At 41.0% G+C, this 18417-nt stretch overlaps 2 protein-coding genes across 2 annotated transcripts in view; one reads left to right on the top strand and one right to left on the bottom strand.

Annotated features, from left to right (window-relative positions):
* LOC120559237 overlaps positions 1–18417 on the bottom strand; it is a 353225-nt gene that overhangs the window by 288020 nt on the left and 46788 nt on the right. The gene's annotated exons all lie outside the window — the stretch shown is intronic.
* LOC120559251 (titin-like) overlaps positions 1–18417 on the top strand; it is a 44516-nt gene that overhangs the window by 23001 nt on the left and 3098 nt on the right. Inside the window, exons 6-13 of the mRNA XM_039800851.1 lie at positions 7957–8187; positions 8372–8722; positions 9079–9285; positions 12567–12824; positions 13122–13233; positions 14561–14709; positions 17369–17450; positions 17546–17609. Coding sequence (XP_039656785.1) covers positions 7957–8187; positions 8372–8722; positions 9079–9285; positions 12567–12824; positions 13122–13233; positions 14561–14709; positions 17369–17450; positions 17546–17609 — 1454 coding nt within the window. The remainder of the gene's footprint in view (positions 1–7956; positions 8188–8371; positions 8723–9078; positions 9286–12566; positions 12825–13121; positions 13234–14560; positions 14710–17368; positions 17451–17545; positions 17610–18417) is intronic.

The following is an 18417-nucleotide window of genomic DNA, read 5'->3' on the forward strand; positions in this document are numbered from 1 at the left end:
GGCTGGTGTATCCGCAGCGTGAGTTTCGGCTTTTCAAAAATAAAAGCTTGCCACCTTGTCACCTATGTTTTCGTACGGTGTTTTGGATGTTTTTGAACTAAACAGTACAGCAATCATGCTAATGAATACAATATACAGGCAACAGTTTGAGCTAGCAAAGCAGTTTTGTGTTTATATGTGCAAGCGGAATTTATCGTCACCTTCCTAAAATAATTGCCTAAGACATTTTTTCAGGTTTTTCAGAAAACACAAAAAATAAAACTGCCTACATCACATGCTTTACATAGGCAATTATACTAAAGGTGTAGAATCACATGACCTGTTCAACTGAGGATGTAAGCAATTTTACCAGAGGTGGCCAGCACCATGAGGAGATGATTTAGGCAACAAAATCATTTTTGTTAAAAAATGACTTTTAGGCAATTATTTTAGGAAGGTGACGTTATTCAGTTTGGGAAATCCCACGGTCTCTAACCGTGCATTCATGGACATCGGAAAAACGTTTTTCCGAGTGAAAACGTCACCATTCACGCAACGTCCTGTGGGAATCAGAGGTGGGAAACTCGGGCTGGATTTTGATAACCGAGTTCCCCAGTTGGTGACGCGTTGTTGACAACTGACGTTTGATGGAGGCGACTTTGGTTCACTGAACATATTTTAATGAAAATAAACTGTTTATTGTGGACAAATGCCTCTGCCAAGAAACATACACAGACATAACATGTTTCAAATTATTCATAAATAGGCCCATGTATAAAAAAAAAAAACACCTTATCCATGTCTTTTCCCATTCATTGTCCTGCAGATAACACAAACAAACACCTGGCGATGTACTGTTTGGATGCTCGCATAAGAAAACAGCAGAAAAGCTTTTGTTATTGTGGCCTCCATGTTTTCACACACCTGATGCTCTCGGCTACGGCCAACAGTTGGTGGCAGTCATGCAAAAAGTTGTTATGCCAAACGCCAATATAACAGAAGAAGAAGAACACGCATCCCGACCATGTGAACGCTGCCAGTCGGAAAAACAACGTAACCAGGGGGGGCGGTGCCTGTTATTCCGAGGTGGCATGAACGCAGGGTCAGCTACAGGTCTGGCTGACTAAATAGGGAGGGACCCATCTGCTAGCGATAGGGGCCGAGACTGAGAGAGCTACATGGAGCTACATGGATAAATATGCACCAAACAAGCCACTTTGAAATGTTGCTCTTCTCATGAATACAAAAGTTGGGAGACCCTCCCCTGTAGACTAAAAAAAATTGGATGACCCTCCCATCAACAAGGAATAAAAACAAATGACCCTCCCCTATTTTCCTCCGGTGATCCATTCCATAAATAACAGTCCCTTACGATTTTATGGCTTATACTCCAATTTGTCAATGGAGAAATTGCATTGTATTTTTACTTACGGAACCTGCTATGGGCAGGACTGTATGGAGCAGTATCAGACTCACATTCTGACTAGAATCTGAGTATAACAACGTCAGGCTTACTCGCTACCGTTGTCGCTCTTAATCCTACGTCACCTTCATTGCTGCTGAGCTGCACCTCTGCCCGGTGCGTTCCATACACACGCTGAGGGGTGGTTATTGTGTTGTATCTGATGCTGAGAGACACTGACGAAGCATCGGTATTTTATGAGTTGGAAGTTAGAACAGGTTGTGGAAGGGGGGGGGAGGTTCTTTTTTTCAAAAAGTGGACCTTTTTGCAGTTTTTATCATTTTGTATTTAGTCATGAGGTTCAAATACTTCATTTTGGTGACTTTGTATGCTCTATTTTGTGTAGCTTGTCTGCTGGTATCTTAGCGAGCACAAACGAGTGAAAACATTTGCTACCTCCTGACGACTGTTAGCTACAATGCAGCAAGGGTTAGTAACGGTAGCTAAATATAACAACCTTACCCTGTTTTTTTAACATATGTTCAATATTCTGTGACAATGGTGCTGCTGCCTGCTTTCTCTTTCAGCTAGATGGCCTCACAGACTTTGCTACAGTATGAGTGCATGAAGTTAGTTGTTGGATTGTTGATACATTAGAAGTTAGATGTCGCGTGCCAGTTAACACTTTCACAGAAGGGGTGATTTTAACAAGATTATGGCTTTGGTTTGGTTTAGATAATTATTATTTGAGGGGGATTCGAATTATTGCCATCATTATTTAAAAAGACACTTCTTTATTCCATAAAAAGTAGTTAACACAACAACAAAAATTTGAATTAAATTATGGTCCTTTGACAATGAGGGGGGGGGTTCTTTCAAACTACCCGAAACCCCCCTGTCTATGGGCCTGCAAGAGCTAATACTTGGGAACAGATGTGATGGTATAGGCAGCGACGGTCAGAGGATGAGGAATGGCAGCAGCAGGGTAACTGCAGGACAGGGGGGGAGTGGCAGGATCTGAAATGGAAGGGAAACATGGCAGGCAAGATAATGTGAGACTCTGAGCAGGCTGGCATTGTGACATTCAGTCTCTTTTATCATATAGTCTACACTGTATTAGAAAGTGCATGCACAGTCTGCAGATTTGAATTTGGGGATGTCATCCAGCTGTGCATGCATGTTAATAACATAAAGAGGAAGTAAGCCAGGACAGCTTTTATCAGCCCAGAAGACAAACACTCTCTTTCAAGACCACATCCTCTTTTGTTGCAAGCAGATTTTGAAATCTGATAATGCACTGTTCAGTATCTATCTACTGACATATTTTATGACAGAGAGAAATGAGAGGAGCAGCTATGAGTTTACCAGCAGCAGCGTGTGGGTTTGTTCTCTTCCTTCTGTCTCTACAAGGTACTAAAACATCTACATATATATTCTAAAGCAGTTAGGACACTTAAGTTTTAGGACTTTGTTGGAAGGTAGGTTTAACTAGATTTATTGAGTAAATACCCATAATGTATACTATGATACTATGTGATAGTAACCTGAAATCCTGCAACACCAGACATGTGCTTGCTATACAACTGGAAATTTAAAATGGATCTTATTTGAGTAGTCACTGATATTTTTCAAGCCATTTGTCTGCCCACTGGAACTTTCTGGAACTGGAAGTTCCAGAGAGTCAAGTGTTTCTTTAATTTAAAGCTAAGTGGAGTGTTTAGACTATTGGATTGGCTGTCATGGTAATATATAGAGAGAGAGCACCATGTGCTGAGGGGTATAAGGCTGAAAATAATCTATCTATAATTCCAGGAACGTCTTTCCGTCTGTGTGTGTGTCTGTTTGTCTGTGTGTGTGTTAAGCGCATATCTCTCGAACCGTTAGTCCGATGGATTTCAAACGTGACAGGTGTCTTGCTATGGGCACGAGTAAGTGCAGTGCCAACTTTGGCGTTGTTTGGATAAGAAATGCAAAAGTTATCCTTAAATATACAGGTAAAAGAAGCACACATTAGCTTTTGCCGCTCTAGCGGCAAAAGCTAGACCTTTGGACCTTCCCCCTCTGCTCAATGAGTGAGCAGTGAGCAGGAGCAGAGAGAGCAGCCAAAGCCGGTCTACGGAAAGCCATTCCACTCCCTATCCAGCCCCATTGTACCGGATTTTGGTTGCAGTTCCACCAGAGTTCCACTGGGGGTGATCGCGGTCCAGTGCAAAATGAATGGGACTCTATGGAGCTAGACGGCTAAATTTGTCTCTTTCGCCTGATTGTCGTTGAGAAACCTCAGATTTGATTGTAATTTTGGCAAGTTCAACATGGGTTATAGTTCGAAAGTTGAATGAATGAGTACTTATGTCCTTTTGATTTCTTACAGGGTGACTCGTTGTTGCCCATAACACGCTAGCATTCTGCTAATGAATGCTGATTGGTCAGTGAAGGAGTGATTACGATCGGAGATCCAGCTTGACGGCATCCGAAGCAGAGCCTGAATGTCAGAGTGAATATTTCGGTGTGGTCTTTAAAACATCAGCAAACCTCTTTCTAGCACGTGTATTAACAGGGAGAGTCTAACCTGTTAGCTGTGTTGTCGATGCCTCATGAGAACAAAGGAAGCGACTCAGAGCTTGCCGTAAAGCAGTATCTCTGGCCGTATGTGTGTATGATGTCATTGACATTTTAAAAGGCTTTTTAGAACAAAAAAGCGACTTTAAAAAATCTAACACACAGCAGTGTGTATTTTCTTAGCCTCCCCTTTCGAATGCAACATTCAAATTACTAGACAAAAAATTATTCACTTTAATTATTATTAAAGTGGGTTTTGAGGGGTATAGCTCCACAGAGTCCCATTCATTCTGCACTGGCCTGTGAGCGCCCCCTATATGGAACTCTGGTGGAACTGCAACCAGTTCAGAAGCCGTAACGAGGGAGTGGAACTTCTTGATATATTAGAAGTTCTTTGGCGCAGCGGAGCTTTGGCAGCTAAAATGTGTGCAAAGTAGCACTACTTTGGACTGTCTTTGACTTTTGAATAAAGAAACGACAATAGAGCGTTGAACAGAGCGTGATGTCACTTATAGGCAGGCTATCTATCTTATAAAGCCAGACGTATCTGTGCAGTGTGTATCTCTCTCTCTCTCTCTCTCTCTCTCTCTGCGCGCGCACGCACACACACACACACACACACACACACACACACACACACACACACACACACACACAGGTTCTGGTGGTTGATGATCGCAGATATGTGCTGATTAGCTCTCATAATACAAACACACTGTTAACTCGATAATAAAGCCGTATAGTTTCAACTCAGGACAGCGCCACTTCTCACAAATACAGATAGGATTGGAGATGAGAAGTTTAACTGACCACTAGAGCTTAGATCGGCCCAAAAAGTCAAGACCGACCCAGCCCGAGCCCGAGCACGTTGTGTCCGAGCATGACACGACACGTTAACTGTAATTATGAGCCCGATTTAAACCGACACTTTATGGGCCGTTATAACTGACGTTCTCAACTTCAATTCCGAGTTGTTTGAATTGCAGAAATCTGTTTAGAATAATGCAACAAGGACAAAGCATGTAAACTGCTGTTTGTTTATTCAGCCCAGCAGGCCCGGTGTGATGCGTGCGAGAGGAGGAGACTCCGCGCATGACACGTGTTGCATTTTGTAACTGCAGCCTAACTTTTGTACACATTTGTTACTTTTATATAGCCTATATATATTTATAATATTTCTGATTATGGCATAGCTTTCTCCCCACCCAATTAGGCTTTAAAAGAAAAAAAAGGAAAAAAGAATCGCTTGATCAAGGGTCCGGCCCGGGCTCTGGGGTAGCCTATCCACCGCGATCAGCTTCGTGGGAAATTAAGAACTCTCTGCACTGGTGGTGGATGTCGTCGATGCACTTGCATCATATAGCTTTGCTTTTTTAATAACAAATCCGTCCATTTGATTCTCACTCTGATTACCTAACGCACATGCACGCACTGTGGGGTTTTCATCCAAGAGATGCTGTGATTGGTGGATAGGATATGGAGCAGGGGACTGACAGCGACATAACCAATCACATTATGACAGACGCTCCACTTAGCACCAATTGCAATGTTTAATTTTAAATAAATGTAGCCTACTGGCAGTCTGGCACACGTGGGTGCTGGTATTTTCCGTGGGTGCTCGAACTCCGGAGCACCCACGGTATCTGCGCCTATGTCTTCCTCTGATGTAGAGCCTACACTAAGTCAACAGATAGTAGGCTATACAGTGGAGTTGCATATTAAGTGCTTCAGGGTCCTTCTGTAAGTCATTTTGGGGTACACTTTGGTTTTGATAAATTCTACAAGCAGCAACACCACAGGCCAAGTAATCAGCCCGTTTTCAATGGGCACAGCACTACTAAAAATAAAACAAGGATTAAAAGCAGCACAGTGCTTCTTTTGAGAGAAAACAATATCCTAGGTGCGATAAAAAGTAGAAAATCCAGACAGTGCCTGTAGGAACCCTAATAATATGTCATATTGCTAACATACTTGCCTAAAATAGTCTAACATCCGTGTTCTGCATTTCTCTGTACTTTCCCACCCCTGACCACAAACAGGAACAAACCAAGCAAATAACTGATCTGTTCACATACCGCACCCTTCATTACTTCAGATAAAGTGTTTCGATGCCTTTCCCATTTCTTCACTGCCCCTTCAAACACTATGATGCCCTGCTTAGTGTGCATAACTGTAGATAATAAATGTAGAAATGTATGATGCTTAACTCTTTTCTTTCCCGATGTGACATGTTTTTGTTACTCTTACATCCAACTGTAAGCTGTGGAGAAAATGGGGACAAGTCTGCAAATAAATAGGATGCATCTACATAATTGAAATGGGAACGATGAGGTTAACGCTTCTCAAACATTACACCACGCACAATAGCAGTACCCTGGAACTTGCACACCTAAATGGAATGTGGCCGTTTTTAATGCTATCAGTTACACCTGTGCAACACTCCTACAATGACAAGCCAAAATTGTCTCATTCTAAAGTAAAATCTTTTCAAACTTTTAATGGTGTATCATGAAGAATGTTTTGTAAACCTGTTATAACATATGCTATAGGTTTACCTAAAATCTGCAAAAAGCGGTTGGTTTTGGTGGTGGATGGGTCAAACTACACAGGAATTTCACCCAGGGGGGTGGGGTTTGTGTCCTGTTCTTGTCCCGTGTGTCACACAAGTGTACATTTTATAACCCCACCCACGCCCGCCGATAGGGGGGGACAAACGGGTCTGTTGTCCCGGGCCCACAGTAGGGGGGGGGGGGGCAGAACTGGGCCCTCATTAAATTATGGAAGAATTAAAATTCTTTTTTTTAAATAGGCCTATTTGTGGAAAAACATCTAAGATCTCGTCCCGGGCCCAGGCAAGACTGACAGCTGGCCTGATCCCACAATCTTTTCCTGACCCTAACTGTCCCGCTCTTGTCTCGTGTGTCAGTCCCTACCCAGAACGTCAAAAAGTGAAGAGTCCCGATCAAGCGCTTTGAAAAATGACGCCAAAGGGGCATCCAGAGCGTTCAATATCACAGCAGATGGGATTATATTGGAATTAGTTAAAGGCGTCTGACTGAGATGCTAAAGAAGACTTTTTGCTTCACTAATTAACTTTTTTGCTAACTCTTTTTATTGGTGTTTTCACAGCAGACAAAGTTCAAGTGAGTCATTGTACAAGTAGGCCTATGTTCAACATTTTGTTACTGAGAACAGGCAAAGTTTACCCTGAAAAAGTAGAAAAACACCCATCATCTTCGTAGTAAGATTGCTTTTAAGGGCTACGGTACAAAGCAAGGTTAAAATGTGACAAATATATATAAGTAAAAAAGAAGGTGACAGTCAGCTTCAACAAACGGCAAATCAAGCGTTTTTGACGTGCTGGGAGTGAGACTGTGTTGGTTTTATGAAAGTGACTGCAGTGAATATTATTCGGGGGTGCAAACTGTTCCAGGTTACCTTTCACCATGCACCTTCTCACATTCAAGTCAGTCCTCTGGTGTAGTTCTGAGTCTGATTGTGCTTCTTGGTGTGCTCTGTGTTACAGTGATACAGGGTCAGAATAACTGGGGAGTGACTTACACCTCTACTCAGATCTGTGCTGTTAAAGGATCAACAGTGGAAATACACTGCAGCTACACATACCCATCCAGAATAAATGCTACAGTTGCGAGAACATTCTGGTTCACTAAGTTGCAGGATAAAGAGCCTGTGGATCTGAGAACAGACTCAAAGTATTTAGGTCGTGTGCAGTACAGTTGTCATGAGAAGAGCTGCACTCTGAGAATCTCAGACCTGAGAGAGAGCGACTCAGTTGTGTACAAGTTCATGTTCACAACAAACCATGGTGGGAAATATTCTGGTTCACCTGGAGTCTCTTTGTCTGTCAGAGGTAACTTTGTTGTTGGAAACTGTAAGTTTGCTCCAAATGCTCAACATTTAGGAAGCACTACTGTCAATCTCTGTGTCTCAGTTATCTCTGTGTCTACGTTGACAGTTCAGTCTAAAATGATATTTCTGTTTCTTTATGAATCCAGGTCTCCAGGTGCAGATACGTGGATCAAGATCATGCTTTTCTAAAACCTGTACATGGGCAGAGTTGAAGTGTCACAGCAGTTGTAGCCTACCTGGTCGTTCTTCCTACCTCTGGTACAAGAATGGAGAGAAAATAAATAAAGAAACATCTTCTTATTCAGACTACTTTTATCCTCCTGACAGCTATTCCTGCGCCCTTAATGCATATAAGGATCCCCCCTCTCCTTCAGTGTGTGAGTTTACTCCACAGTCTTCCACTAACATTACGTTGTTTTGAACTTTTAGCTAATGATTTATACCATCTCTTCATATGTCTTTAACATAAACAACCCTGCACATAGCAATACAACCAGCTGTGTATTACTGCACTAAAGACTTTAGTTGTCATAATAACAATACAAATATTGAATATTTCAGGTGGCCATGGACATTCATGCAACACAGTGATGTACACTGACAGAAGCGTCTGCGCCTTCAAAGGTTCTTCAGTGGACATTTCTTGCATGTACAGCAGTTATGAATCTATCACATCTAAATTTTGGTTCAGTCCTGAACGTAGTCGTCGTTGGCAGAATCCTTCCCAGCCTGAAGACCTTAGTACAGACTCCCAGTATACAGGTCGTGTTCATGTTGAAACAGAGAGAGGACGCTCCACTCTGAGAATCTCTGACCTGAGAGAGAGCGACTCAGCTGAGTATCACTTCAAATTCAAGACACCAAACTTTGAATGGAGGAGTAGTTTACCTGGAACAACTCTGACTGTCACAGGTACTGATCTATACAATTTATTGTTATGTTAAAATATATGTATTACTCAAGAAGATTATGTGCTCTCAGATATATTTTGATATATGCCTGGTTAGTTAGTGAAGTTTAACACAAGGGAAAGTATTAAATAAGAAGTAAATATGCTCCAAACATGGAGCGTGAGCACATGAGCCAAGCACAACATTGTGATTAGTTGTAGTTTAGAGTGCTGTTGTGTATGTGTATGTTTTACAAACAAATACCATTTATATTATATTTATTTTATTTTTTGGTTAGATAAGAGATGAAAGTGTACATATAAAGTGATAGATTGTGCATGGTATAATTGAAATGACATTCATGTTCCTTGTTCACAGATCAAGATCTGCAGGTGCAGGTGATCTGGTCTTCGACTGGTCCAAAGCTGATTTGTCACAGCAGCTGTCTTACTGACCGCTCTTCCTTCCTTTGGTACAAGAATGGAACAATGATTCAGGGAGAAAGATCTCCTTCTTACGGAGGTCAGGTTGATCCTGCAGACAGCTATTCCTGTTCTTACCAGAAATACCGCTCTACTCCAGTGTGTGAGTTTACTCTTCTCTTTCACAAACAAAATGTCATCTGGTGGAAACTTTAAAAAGCTATAATCAATATTTTTACAGAAACAATGGATCGCATGAGTCCTTTTTTGTGATACGATATGTATTAGCTGCTAAAGATTCAGATATTTCCATACAAAAACCTAACTCTCAATGAATGCTAGTGTGGCTTTGTATCTGCTGCATGTGTAAAGAGGCAACAGTTTGCCATATCAATGAAATAAGGTGATAGTTTACAGTTAGTTTCTGCTGCAACCAAGTGACAAAAATATAAGTTTTTTAGGTGAAAATCAGACACAAATTGTAATACAAAGACACACATGCATGCTGCTTTCTCGGTTCACACCCTGCTGAGTTTAGCGCTGATCCCACTCATTGACACTTGGTGGCAACAATGCTCAAATAATGTGTCAGCTGGGGCAGTGATGTAAACAAATAGCCCACACCACACAGATGTAAGTAAATGTTTTTTTGTGCATCTGCTCCGGCGACAGGGTTGTCCTACATCTGTCTGTGTGTCCCATTCTTGTGAAGACAATATCTCAGAAACTCCGTGGGGGAAATTCTTTCAAATTTGGCACAAACGTCCACTTGGACTCAAGGATGAACTGATCAGATTTTGGAGGTCAAAGGTCACTGTGACCTCACAAAACACTTTGTTTAGCTATAACTCAAGAATTCCGTATTTGTGGCCGAGTTAGCTTGGTTGGTAGTGCACATGTGTAGAGGTTTACTCCTCGGTGCAGTGGGTGTGGGTTTGACTCCGACCTGCGGGTCTTTGCTGAATGTCATTCCCCCTCTCCCCATTCATGTCTTCATCTGTCCTGTGAAATTAAAGGCCTAAAAATGGCCATGAAAATAATCTTAAAAAATAAGAATTTCCACACTAATTACATGGATGTATAATAATAACTGGATACCAGATTCCAAAATGGTGCCTATTCACTTCAATGGAGTTGCTCGACTAGCGCATATGCAAAAAAAATCTAAACTTCCGGGTTTACTCCCACTGAATATGTGCCATAGTGTTTCTCCCACACAATTTACCTGCTCAGCTGAAAGAATTTACATTGTGATGACATCACAGGTTTTTACATTTCTTTTCTCGGCTTGAGGGAAGTTTTTCAAATATAAAAAGTCCGTGGATTTAATTTTCGGGATAGGAAGAGTCATAACCAACCTTGTTTGCAGTTCAAGGTGTCCTGTCACCAGTTTTACAAACATCTCTTTTACAGTGCTAGCCTATAAGGAAAATCCATTTTTGGAAGCAGGAGGATTTTTCGTTGCAATACGGCGAGTGGGCACTGTGGTCTGAGCGCACTTCCTGGGGGCCTGGCTAATCGTGAAAACATTTCACACAAATGTCTAATAGGTCAAAATGATAAAGTGATGACATGTACTATCCAAAAAGTCAAAGGTTAACTTCACTGTGACATAATGTTCTGTAAAAATGCTTTTCTGGTCGTTATTCAATGCCGTTACTCAGGAGCAAAGGGGGAGACATTTGGTTGGATAGCAAACTTATGACACACATCTGCCTGATCTGTGTGAAGCATCCACAGTTTGTCAAACAACACTTAATATATTTTATGAAATTCATTCAAAGTCTTCACTACAAAAGTTTTAGAACACCCCAATTTTTCCAGGTTTTTATTGAAATTCATGCAGTTCAATGTCTTATTGTACTCTGAAATGAAAGAATAGAACAAATGAACAATTTAAGTTAAAAAAGAAATCATGAAATCAATTTATAAACCAAAATGTATTCTAATTTTTTTAATCATCAAAGTAGCCCCCTTTGACAGATATAACAGCAGAACATACTCGTGTTATTCTTTCTACAATGGAAATCAAATATTCTTCCGAAAGTTCTTCCTAACTCTGTTGCAGAAGTTCCCATAAATGTGTGGCACTTGTAGGTTGCTTTGCTTTCACTTTTCTGTCCAGTTCATCCCAGACCAGCTCAATGGGGTTTAAGTCTGGTGACTGTGCTGGCCAGACCATCACGCTTCCTCCTCCATGTTTGACAGTTGATGTCACACACTGAGGAACCATCCTTTTGCCTACTCGACGGTGTACAAAAGTCCTGCGTGATGAACCGAATATTTCATATTTTGATCAGTCCATAGCACCTTCTTCCAGTCTTCAGTAGTCCATTATCGATGTTTCTTCTCCCAGGCAAGCCTCTTTTTCTTATTCTGATGTCTTAGCAATGGCTTTCTTGCTGCAACTCGACCTATCCAACCTGCAGCTCCAAGTCTTCTCTTTACAGTTGAAACTGAGACTTGCTTATTACGACCACTACTAAGCTGTGCTGGAAGCTGTTGTCCTGTGAGCCGCCTATCACGCAAGCTGTTGACTCTCAGAAACTTGTCTTCTGATTCTGTTGTGGCTTTGGGTCTGCCAGACCTCTTCCTGTCAGAGTTTCCCCCAGTTTCTAAGTGCCTTTTGATGGTGAAGAATACTGTACTCACTGACACCTTGACTTTCTTCGCAATTTCTCTGTAGGAAAGACCAACATTCCTAAGTGTTATGATGGTCTGTCTCTCTTCCATTGTTAATTGCCTTTTTCCCGCCATTTTTATAGCAACACACTACTTTCTGCAGTACAATACTGTTCAAATAATGCTCACGAGGGTATGGTACCACAGTGTGTTCCAACAATACTTTTATACAAACAGAGGGGGTTGTAAGTAATCCAGACAAATTGGAACACCTGTGGGAATTGATAGCACCAACTTTCAAAGCTTGAGCAACCTCCATTGCTGCAGAACAGCTTTACATTGTTAACCCATTTCGTGTTCCCTGAAAAAGGCCTTTTTGTAAAATTCTGAAATGTACATTATTTTTCAGTGTTGGGTAACCTTACTTTTTTTTAACCTCAGGCAGTTCACCACTTACCTTTGTACCATTTCAAGCTATTCATTGGACTTGAACTACTAAAATTTCAATAAAAAACTAGAAACGTAAAAAACGTTTTGTCGTGTATTTACCTGATGAAGGTCTGAGACATAAACGTATTTTTCTAAATAAATCATTGCTTGCGTAATGTTCAGTGTGCGGGATTTTCTCTAAACAATAAAAAACTAGAAGAATTGGGGTGTTCTAAAACTTTTGACCAGTAGTGTAATGTGAGTCTGGTCAGATATGGATGTAAACTGCAATTGGCGAAGGCATACAACCACAAGGCAGTAATTCTAGTGTGTTGTATGAAAGTGGATGATGAACATTCTCATATTAATGTTTGGTCATATCATCTCCTCCAGATGCTCCGAAACCTTTCTCTGTGTCGAGGACTCCCCCTGGTGACATTATGAAGAATGATTCAGTGACTCTGACCTGTAGCAGTGATGCTAACCCAGAAGCTAAATACACCTGGTACAAGGGGAACCAAAAACTGCTCATTGAAGAACCACAGCTCGTCTTCAGCTCCATCCAGCCCTCTGACTCTGGACAGTATTACTGTTCAGCTCAGAATGAGCTCGGGAGGAGGACATCTGAAGCTGTATTCATTAATGTGAATTGTGAGTAAAAACATATAAATGTGTTGCATTTAGTTAACAAAAGACAGGTTTAGCAGATGATGCTTTCTTCACAATCAAAGCTTTCAGCTGTAGTTCACTGAGCAGCTCCACTAGATGTCACAGAGGCCATTTTAATCACCACTGGCAATCATATACACTTCATAAACTAAACTGTTCAAACCATCATATTCAAGATTTTTATTTGCCATTTCCAAAAAATCTTATTCACCTTTTCCAAAGTTTCAGAAGCTGCAACACACCTGAATTCATAAAAATCAATGTTACTATCTTTTCCAGATGCTCCAATGCTTCCCTCTGTGTCAGTGAGTCCCTCTGCTGAGATAGTGGAGGGCAGTTCAGTGACTCTGACCTGTAGCAGTGATGCTAACCCAGCAGCTAACTACACCTGGTACAAGGAGAACCAAATACTGCTTCAAGGACCAGAGAGCATCTATCATTTCACCTCCATCAGCTCTGAGGACAGAGGGAACTACCACTGCAAGTCTGAGAATGAGTTTGGACGGACCAACTCTACGTCTCTACTCTTAGATGTCCAGTGTAAGAAGAAAACATCAGCAAATCATTTGGACATTCAGTTTATTTAAAATAAGAGACAGTGGCTTGCAAAAACATGTCATGTTACAAAGAAGCAACACTTAAACAGGCCTACCAGCTGAAGACTTTCTGATTTGCAGTAGAAATATTGCAGTTACCCCCTTTTACACAGAGTAGTGGTTGTGATCACCGGTGCATCAGATAAAATCCCTTTAGCTAGTGAACATCTGTAACAGTGAAACAAAGATCAAAATGTTCAAAGAAGAGACTGTCCTCCCCCGAAAAAACGCTCCCATGGGTCATTTGTTCAAGCATCAATTACGACCTATATTTATGTTAATAGTGACGGCGCCCTCTAGTGGCCGTAGTAGTTATGACGGGAACAAAGCCGGATTTAAGGCAACGAAATATAATAGTGCGTTCCATTTGTACTCGGAAGTCGGATTTTCCGAGGTCAAAGTCGGAAACGCCCCCTGACCTCGGATTTCTGAGCTCAGAACTCAGACAACCTCTGTGCACCCCGAGTTCAAAATCCCACATGGATGCCCCGGGCATCAACAGTTGTGAAAGCTGTAGTAACATACAGTTACATTTAGCATTTCTGTCTTATTTGTGTCTCACTAAATCAGTCGTACACACAGGCCTGTCCAACCTTGAGAATTAAAGTAAACGTGAGGTTTTTTTTATCTTGACAATGTCACATTCAGTCATGTGAGTACCCGGAAGTGAAGTAATGTCTGATTTTAACCAAAACTAGAATAGAAATTCTTTTTCTATACTGAATAAGTAGTTTTGGAGCCTAAGCATAACCAGGTAGTGTTTGTGCCTAAACCTAACCAAAATGCAACAGTTTCACGTTAATGATGTGTTTAATTCCGCAACTGTCATTCTGTGGTTTAGATATGAGGGTAGAAAACGGTCCCGTGGGTCGTATAGTTGGTATGTTTTACACCTCAGCATCACCGTACATGCATGCATGTTAACATTGTATCTGCCACACTGAGAGAGCCTTTCCCTAGAATCAGCTCTGCACACAAATGTTAATGAGTTTATACATTTTCTCCTCCAGATGGTCCAAAGCTTCCCTCTGTGTCAGTGAGTCCCTCTGCTGAGATAGTGGAGGGCAGTTCAGTGACTCTGACCTGTAGCAGTGATGCTAACCCAGCAGCTAACTACACCTGGTACAAGGAGAATGAAGACTCACCAAAAGCATCAGGACAGATCTTCACCATCACTGACTTCAGAGCTGAACACAGTGGGAAATATTACTGTGAAGCCCAGAACAGAAGAGGACGTCAGAACTCCACCTTACATCTGATTGTTGTAGCAGGTAAGTTATGTTCGTTCATGTACATACATCTCTTTACATCTGATTTTATTTGGATCCCACTATAGTTTCAGGTGGTGTGTAACACACAAAGTACACACACGTAACAGTTACAGGTGGGTGACAAAAACCTCAATCAATGGTGGAATGTAATCAAGTACATTTACTCAAGTACTATACTTAAGTACAAACTTGAGGTACTTGTCTTTTCTTTTCATGCTACTTTCTACTTCTACTTTGCTACATTTCAGAGGGAAATATTGTACTTTTTACTCCACTACATTCATCTGACAGCTTTAGTTACTAGTTACTTCATAAATACAGATGTTTGCACACAAAACACACGTACTTTATAAAATATGAGATTTCATTAGCAATTAAAATACCCCAAAATATATGAGTCCAGCTGAAATGATTAGCCGGTTAAAAACACAGTTTGGATCCTTTCCAGTTTCTAAAACGGGAGGATTTTTCTGTATGGAGTACTTTTACTTTTAATACTTTAAGTATGTTTTCCTGATGATACTTACATACTTTTACTCAGTGGCGGATCTAGAAAATTTTACATGGGGGGGCAAAGGGGTAGCAAGAGATCTTGGTAGGGTGGCAGGGGAAGACGGTACATGAAAACCCTCATACATAAACTGATATGCCCTACTACGCCCCGCAACGCCCTGCTATGCCCTAAACTGCTACGCCCTAAACTGCTACAACTATTATTTCTATTCATAGTTCCATTATCTTTTTTGTTACTATAATTACCATTATTATGAATCATAATTCTCTATATCTGTATCCATCTGTATGTGACCAGCGACCACCAAGACCCTGGATATGTCTGATGTTTCTGTTGCACCAAATGCTTGCTCTTGGGAGAATTGTTGGGTCATTGTAACTTAAAGAGTGTGGTCTAGACCTACTCTATCTGTAAAGTGTCTTGAGAAGAGTGAACTGTTGTTGTATATGTAAATATTTACATATCTAACCCTATAACATATACAACAGAATGGAAATAGCCAAAAACTGAAAACACATCATGTCACAGGACATGTTATGTTACTGTACTGCAATTTATATGTAAGGAGAATATAAACCAACCATATGGTCCAGGGGTTACTGCAGCCACCTCTTCCTCTCTGTCATCTTCATCCTCCTGATCACTCTCTGCCTCTGTCCCTCTCTCTGAACCTGCAGCCTCCTCTTCATCCCTCACTGTCAATTCTTCCTTTCCCTCTTCTCTTTCACTCATTTCTGCATCTCCTTCTGTGGTCTTCTCCTGCTCTGACCTGCCTGGTCTCTCCAGTTTACTGTCTTCTCCTTCTTCATTTCCCTCCTCCTCTTCCTCCTGTGCACTACTCAGGATTTTATGGCTGGCAATATCCCCACTTTTAGGCTTCAGCTAATATCTCCAGCTACTCTGGCCTGCAAAAGTCAAGATGTGAAAAGCTCTTGTTATTATTGTATTACATTACACTGTATGGCCCTGTAGCTAATAAGTAGCCTAAAAAACATAACATCAGACGAGATTTATTACATGCACACATCAGTTATGTTTAGACTAGCCTTCTTAATCCTGTTGTATTTGTTGTTTTCCCAGTTTGACAGTAAAGTATGTTGCCTGGTTTAATTTGTGCAGCCGTATTGCCGTGATATGTGAGAGGAAGTGGATTTTATAGTAGCCTACTCCTTAACTAATCATATACAAATGATCGGTCTCAGCAAGCACTGTGTAGTGTGTTGTAACGTAACGCCAACGAACGGCGCGCCCTCTGTAAACGTTATGAATTCAAACATGCCAATTTGTAATATTCTGTATTATGCTCTTCTTGTCTTTACTGAAATCAAACTAATCAAACAGCAGAATGCGCTTACAACCCCGAGGAGCGCGATTTGACTTTTGGCTAACAGACGCGCTGTTGTTGATACTGACTCGCCTTTAGCAGACATTATAATTATTACAAATTTAACTTTAGATGAAACGTGTGTTTTAACTTCACCTGGGAAACTGACTTCACTTTGAGAGGCTCGGGGAGGGGGGGCAGCTCAGTCGCTCCAGTCTTTGCCGGGATGCAGGGCCCCCACACCGCAGCAGACTCGCTGTGTGCGAGCCTGAATGTGCGAACGGCGCTCTGCACGTTTGATGCAGGGACGTAGCTAAGTATTTGAGGGGCAGGGGGCTAAGATTACATCTACAATTATTATTTATTATGAATTAATATAAATTAATTGTTTGTTTCAATGTTTTAAGAAGCCTGTGCACATAGTGGCAGTTTGTTTTTACAAGCAAAGTTTTTTGAATGCCAAAGTTAGGGGGGCAGCTGGGGGGGCAAGGCCCTACAGTGGGGGGGCAGCTGCCCCCCCTTGCCCCCCTGTAGATCCGCCCCTGCTTTTACTTAAGCAACATTTTCAATGCAGGACTTTTACTTGTAACAAAGTAATTTTACATTGTGGTATTAGTACTTTTACTTAAGTAAAGGATCTGAATACTTCTTCACCACTGACCTCATTTAATGAGTGAAGAAACATGGTAAATGCATGTTTTCATACAGGGCACAAGGGGTCAATGAATGGTTTGATGAGTGTGAAAAGGCTTCAAGATGTAATTACTCAAACATTCTGTACATCCCTGATACATTGTCAGTATTTCCTTCTGATTATCCAGGTGCATGGAAATCAGCAGCTACAGGAACAATCACTGCTGTTCTCCTGGTTATCCTACTCCTCGCCGCCTTCCTGTGGATCAGGTGAGAAGTTCAGAGTCACTATGATCATGTTCACTAATGCATCTGCTCCCTGAATGTATTAGTTAATTTAGTCAATTGCTCATTCCCCTATCTAGAAGAAAAAAGAAGTCTGTCACGCAACAGTCTAAAGGTGGAGAGAGACTTGACAACAGAGCACAGGTGAGAAAAACACGCTCATCTGAAAAGTGCTTTATTTTTCTCTTTATTCTAACTTCTTCACCTTCTCAGTGCTGGGTGTTATGGTTAGTTTATCGAAAAAGGGTTAGAGTCACTTATCTCTTGTGGTATCTGACTTTTCAAATAGTTGATGTTTTTTTTTGCCCAGTTTTTGAGATGCCTCGCCTCTTATACAGCAACCCATAATAATGGTGGTGCATTGAATTTCATACGCAGCACTTAAAGCTTGCAAACGTTTAGTTTTCATGAAAGTATTTTTTTTTTCTTTTAGAAAGTAGTTCCAATGAAAACTGTATTCTGTAGATTATCCTGCATAATGGGGGGCACTGTTTCTGGAGACACAAAAGCTGTTGGATGTTTAATTTTTTGCACATCACAATAAAAAATCACATTGAACTCCGCTGTGTCAGCATTGTGGTGGAGATGTCACCTTCATGGCTGGATACCACTAGTTAGAAAATAAGATTTTGGCATTAGTAATGTGGATGTACTGACCCTTAAGGCTAAAAAAATCTACTTTAAAATGTCTCACTTTATTACATGTGACTTTATGTTGTATTTATTTACATTTGTTTAACATATCCAGCGAGAAGTTCTAAGTTCAATGATATACTTCGATATCTTATACAGTTTTACTCAAGTTTTACAGGCTCAAATATGTTTATTCTTGACCCAACCAAATTGCATAAGAAGACAAGGAACAACACCATACTAAAATATACAAGGTATTCTGAATCAGAGGTTTTCAGAAGAGAGAAAACTATACGAAAATGCTTTAGTAAAATGATAT

The sequence above is a fragment of the Perca fluviatilis genome, chromosome 1 (assembly GCF_010015445.1).
Source record: "Perca fluviatilis chromosome 1, GENO_Pfluv_1.0, whole genome shotgun sequence".
Taxonomy (NCBI): Eukaryota; Metazoa; Chordata; class Actinopteri; order Perciformes; family Percidae; genus Perca; species Perca fluviatilis.